Raw genomic sequence first — 6,000 nt, 5'->3', positions numbered from 1 at the left:
GCATCGCATCCTTGCTGGCTTGTGGCCCATCACTGCTTAGTGTTCCTATGTGGGAAGGCTCCCGACGGAATCCTTCCCAGGGGGATGAGGCTTGAAGGGACCCCTCCTCACACCCGCCCTGGCAGGGAGGTCGTGCTGGCATCATCATTGTCCTAGTCTACAGATGAGGAAATGGAGGCTTAAAAAGTTCAGGTGCCGTGCCCAGGGTCACCCAGCCAGCCGCCCCAGGTCCTTCCGATGACAGCTCCCACATCCTTTCCATCAGGCCATCTGACTCACAGAGGCCACATCCTTGTTATGTGTTTAACAACATTTAGTCTGTTTTTTGCAGGGCTATGGGGGTTAAGTGACTTGCCCAGGGTCACACAGCAAGTAAGTGTCAAGTGTCTGAGGCTGGATTTGAACTCAGGTCCTCCTGAATCCAGGGCTGGTGCTCTATTCACTGTGCCACCTAGCTTCCCCAATAAAATACTTTTATGAAAAAAAAGCAGCATCTTCTCTTTCCAATGAATAGAAAATGGCTTGTTAATAACAAAAAAAAGAAAGGAAGATATGTATGGGGTTAATACAGATTATATTTATTGTATAACAATTCATTAGTTCTTAGAGGCAAAATCCAGTTCAAAACATACTACTGGAAATTACATTTTAGTTCAATCTTACAAAGGGGATAGTCTAATTCTAACTTTTTTCATTTAAAAATTACTGATAAGATGGCAGTTTTTGGGTTATCTGCAGGTTTGGTCAAATGTTCTGAGGCAGCACATTCATTCTAAAAGACAGAAGATTTTTTAGTAACAGATTTATGCAGAGGTACAAAGGACAATGTTTGCATCTACAAACACTAACGGTACAAATTAACACTTTCTTTAAATCCACAATTACTTTTTTTGAACCTAGTTTTCAGATGAACTTAAATTTGACCCAATCTCTTCCAACGTCCTCAGTTTAGCAGCACACATTGAAAACAGGCATCTTCAGTGATGCCCCGGCAGTGCCCAGGGAATCAGAGCCAGACTGTTACCTGCCCTCCCTGTTAGGGAGCATCTGTGGATGGTGATCAGCCACAGAGAAGAGCCTGGCTCTCTCTATTCTAGGGAGAGGCCCTGGGAAGGGAGGAGCTGAGTGACACACGAAGAGGCCGTCCTAGACTGCAGGAAGAGCAGTCCCTGGTTATGTTACCAGCTACTTGGGAGGGGGCGTGGGATTAGTGACCTGAGGAGAAACCCCAAATGGGAGAGCAGCAGGAACCCAAAGGTGGCTGCGACAGCATCAGCCAAGTGTCTGACATCTGCACAGAGATGGGGAGACCTGGGCTGGGAAGGCCTGGCCCGGGCCCACCGGGACTTGGATTCAAGAGCCCCTTGACCCTGACCCTGCTCTGAGGTTTGGGGCAACCAGCCCCTTGTAGGCCTGTGGCCAGAGTCTTCCTGAGAACAATTTCCCAGGAAGGAAACTGTTCCCCTGGACTCCTGTGCAGCCGGGAAAGAGATTTGGAATCACAGAATGCTCCGAGTGGCCACCAGGACACCATCGGTTAGGGGAGCAATAATCTGAAAGCCAAACTCTCCAGCGAAAGAGCCGATCATACGGTGACAAACAGATCGGCCCCAAACAGCTCAGAAAGAAGTCAAAGGGACATCAGATATTATATATGCACATTCTCATCATTCTCATCTCTTTTTTCTGAACTGAAACGGATCATTAATTTCTGCTTCCCAGAAATCACCCTCTTTGGATAATACCGGCTCTCTGCCTTAGGTGTGAGGTTTCACAACAATGAAAGGAGAGTAATGTGACTTCAGTAAGCATTGATTAAGCACCTGTTGTGTACAGGGCACAGTACCAGGTGCTTGCAGGAAGGGGTCTTCTCTCCACACCTCATTATCTGCCTTCCTTTCTTGGGCCCTCACCCCTTTGTTAGAGGCCCCACCCCAACAGCCGTGCATATAAAAATAGATCATTTTTCTTTTGTAGAATTCTTGCTTCATTTCAAAGTGTCTTTTGCCCACTATTAAAAATATAAATGGCCTCTCTCATTCCATACGTCCGAGTCAGACGTTTATGTACATGGTTTTGGAAACCATGGAAGGTGAGGGATGAGCACAGGAAACACACCAACAAACTCTTCACCACGGCCAGCAGAAGTTCTACCTGCCAACCAGTGATGAGAGTCGCCCTCTGGCCCGAGGTGGAGCAATACTGTCCTATCAAAACGTGGTTTGGAATAAGTTAAGTCTCAAATCAATGTGCACAGGTTTCCGCCTCGCGAGGCAGTTCCTCAGCTCTTCCAGTTCCAGGGAATACACAGGTCCCCATCTTGCATGACAGAATAGAAATGCGACACGCAGACGCGCATCCCTTGCAGATGCGGCAGGGACTGTTCGAGCAGTCTCTTACAGCAGTCGATCATTTGTGTGCTCGAAACACTGGGCTCTTTGTATAGCTTCTTCAGAGAAAATTTCTTAATTGACTCATGGACCAATTCGTTTTCCATCACCTTTAACCTGAGATATGAATGAGAAAGTCATCAGAAGTGATGAACCTAACAAAACGGAACAGAGAATGTACGAGAGCAAGTTGGGAAGGACCACAAGCTCATCTGCTTGGGTTGGGAGGGAACGCCAAGAGCGCGTGACCTGCTGAAGGTCACCAGGTGTCAGTCACCAGGTGTGGAATCAAACCCTGGTCCAGCCTCGTAAGAGTCTATTCAGATTGCGGCGAGGAAGCTCCATAGGCCATAATCTCAATAATTTACCTCTTGACTAAGGCTGCGACCCAGGGGTTTGATTCCATTCAAATCAACATCGATTCAGCTACAGGGCACTAGGCTTGGCACTAGGCAGACAGAGATGACCTGCAGAGAAGCTCACAACTCGGGGTCTGGAAGGTGAGCTGGTCAGTTTGGGGCAGCTCCAATCACTTTAGGCAGAAGTCTTCCTCCTGCTACGGGCCCCCAGGGCTCCTCATCTTGCCTCAGCCTCCAAGGGGCTGAAGCCACCTCTAATCTTGAGAAGGAACAGAGGCGGAGGGGGCCACCTGCCAGACTGAGCCCAGGGTCCTGGCCCTTCTGCGGAGCCTGTGTCCCTCTCACGGCTGATCACCTTGGAGGTGCCTGCTAGGTTTCAAGCCCCACATGCAGGCCTTGGAGTTGATCAGGGAAGCTGCCAACACCAAGAAGCAGAGCTGAGTGATGCTTCTCAGGGCAGAGACAAATACTCACTCGTCTTTTCTTTTCATGTTTTCCCGGGCTTGGGCTGCTTTGTTGAAAATAAACCACTGGAGGGAGACGGGGTCACACAGCGTTGGGATGTTGAAGTGCCCGAGCTCATGCAGGCTGGGAGCGTATCTGTCGCTGGGGGACATGGAAATGAAATGCCTTAAAACCTTTTAGACAGTTATCCCTACCTAGGAGGAACAGGCCTCAGAAAGCTCCCTGTCAGACTGATCGCTCGCCAGCCCCCCCCCACATGATGTCTACCTGAGCAGGCCTACAACAGCTGCACTGTTGACACCAGCGCTTGCTCCACTATCTCTGCCCAGGGAGCACAGGACGGTGCCCTGACCTCTCGATACGGCTGCACCCACATTTGTGACACGGCTCGCTCTTCCTTACTAAGAGTGTGCGCCTATGGTTAGAAACTCAGCACACGCAAAGAGCCCAGGAGAGGGACTAAAGGCTCACCTGTCCAGGATCATCTGCAGGCCCCGGAGGCTGCGAGGGTGGAAGGGGAGCCTGCTCTTCAGAAGCCGGTGACAGAAGCCATCCAGGAGAGCATAGTACTCTTCGATGGTCAGCGCTGGCTGCAGCTCCTCCAGGTAGACCACCTGGATGCCGCCCAGCAGGTAGCTGATCCGGTCTTCTAGAAGCACCAGCTTCCTCTGGAGGGCAAAGTAACTTGGCAGCCTTTCAAAGATCTGTGGCCCAAAGAGGGGAGAAATGAGCCGACTGATCAGGGCGACTGAGAGCTTTCGATCGAATGCAATGAAAACATGTAAAAAACACCACATGGGATCATCTGTTTAAAAGGATGGCCCAGAATGCAGGAAGCCAGTCAATCTCCAAGTGCACAAATGAGTGATCATGGGACCTGTGGGTCAGAGCAAACATGCAGAGAGAAGAGAGAGACGTTCCCCAAACACAGTGCTAAGCTTCTGGGCCTACCGGAATGTTTGGAAGAGAAGCTTAAATTAGCTTAGGATGCCTGAGAGTGGGAGAAGAGGTCACTGGAAAGAATTTGGATTCAGGTTCTCATCTTCTTGACTGATCTACTTTAATGAAGTAAAGAGAAAAATCTGTCCTGGTAACAGCAGAGCAATGTGGCCCCTCCCCACTAAAGAGAGTCTGCAATGACTTTGTTGTTGTTCCGCTGTTTCAGTTGTGCCCATGCTCCTGTTTGGGGTTTTCTTGGCAGACACCAGAGTGGTCGGCCATTTCCTTCTCTAGCTCATTTTACAAATGAGGAAAGTGAGGCAAGTGGGGTTTAGGGACATGCCCAGGGTGACACAGCTCGGAAGTGGCTGAGGCTGGATCTGAACTCATGAAGTTGAGTGTGCTCTATGCACGATGGTGCTACCTAACCTCCCCCTATAACTACTCACTTCGCTCCAAAACAGTTTTTGGGAAAAAAATTCATTTTGTTCTTTTTCAGTCTAATCCGATTCAGGCCATTCGTGTATGGTTTTTTTTTGTTTTTTGTTTTTTTTCCCTGGGCAATGGAGGTTAAGTGACTTGCCCAGGGTCACACAGCTAGTAAGTCAAGTGTCTGAGGCCGGATTTGAACTCAGGTCCTCCTGAATCCAGGGCCGTGCTTTAACCACTGCGCCCCCTAGCTGCCCCCATTCATGTATGTTAATGTTTATATTTCCACAGTAGATGATCTACTTCTTTCTAGTCATCCTGCTCAATTTTAACGCCTGGTTGGAAAGTTGTTCCTCCTGATCAGAGATGTTGGGAACATGAGGCGAGGCGACCGTCCTCAGTGCTTCTAGGAGCTGTGGCCTCCCCGATCTCCCTCGAGGACTGGCACAGGGCCTTCCTCATTAAAAAGTGTCCTCTTTTTATTTTTTTTTTAGTGAGGCAATTGGGGTTAAGTGACTTGCCCAGGGTCACACAGCTAGTAAGTGTTAAGTGTCTGAGGCCAGATTTGAACTCAGGTCCTCCTGAATCCAGGACCGGTGCTCTATCCACTGTGCCACCTAGCTGCCCCAGCAGTGCCCTCTTTCAGGACATGGATTGTTTTTTCCTTTCTACTCTGTCCCCAAGTGCTTAGAATACACCCACCTAATGGATGCTCCATGAATTGAGTTTTTTTTTTTTTTTTTTTTTTTTTTATTTTAGTGAGGCAATTGGGGTTAAGTGACTTGCCCAGGGTCACACAGCTAGTAAGTGTCAAGTGTCTGAGGCCGGATTTGAACTCAGGTACTCCTGACTCCAGGGCCGGTGCTCTATCCACATGAATTGACTTTTAACTGGGGTTATAACACCCTATCACTTGCTTCACTTTCACAAAAGCCTGACCCCGTCCTGAAAGAATTAAAAAAAAAATAAATGTTATTAAGGGATTTGTTGGAGAATTTTGACTGATCCATTTCTCTCTATCCATGGGTTCCTGTTCTTTTAACTATAAATATGCCCAGATCTTTCCTACCCTAACCATCACCCTTCATCTGTCCTCTCTTTCAGCGCTAAACTCCTAGAAAGACACATTGACTGCACTTTGTCCAATTGTTGCTTCAGTGGTAAACCACTTCTCTGAGAGTTTTAACTGATGTCACTACAATATGTGGGCCGGAAACTCTTCGACCATTGACCACTTCATTTCCTGGCAGGTGGAGAGGAGAGATATAGTAGCCATGGGCAACATCACCAGCAGAACATCATGAAGGGACTGAAGGCTTTGGGAGAGTGACCCCGAGAGCCACCCAAATGAAAGTGGAGCAGGGACCACAGACATACGTGAGGCAGGACAGACAGGACCCTGGAGCCATTGCACTTGG

General features: G+C 48.6%; 1 protein-coding gene across 1 annotated transcript in view; it reads right to left on the bottom strand.

Annotated features, from left to right (window-relative positions):
• Positions 1 to 557: 557 nt before the first annotated feature.
• Positions 558 to 6,000, bottom strand: part of TCAIM (T cell activation inhibitor, mitochondrial) — a 40,691-nt gene continuing 35,248 nt past the window's right edge. Inside the window, exons 9-11 of the mRNA XM_043967186.1 lie at positions 3,686 to 3,918; positions 3,224 to 3,355; positions 558 to 2,507 (exon numbers count right to left, since the gene is read on the bottom strand). Of these exons, the coding sequence (XP_043823121.1) occupies positions 2,282 to 2,507; positions 3,224 to 3,355; positions 3,686 to 3,918 (591 nt within the window). The 3' untranslated portion in view covers positions 558 to 2,281. The remainder of the gene's footprint in view (positions 2,508 to 3,223; positions 3,356 to 3,685; positions 3,919 to 6,000) is intronic.

Source organism: Dromiciops gliroides, chromosome 5 (genome assembly GCF_019393635.1).
Source record: "Dromiciops gliroides isolate mDroGli1 chromosome 5, mDroGli1.pri, whole genome shotgun sequence".
In the NCBI taxonomy this organism is placed as follows: domain Eukaryota; kingdom Metazoa; phylum Chordata; class Mammalia; order Microbiotheria; family Microbiotheriidae; genus Dromiciops; species Dromiciops gliroides.
This window is presented reverse-complemented; position numbering and strand designations above follow the sequence as displayed.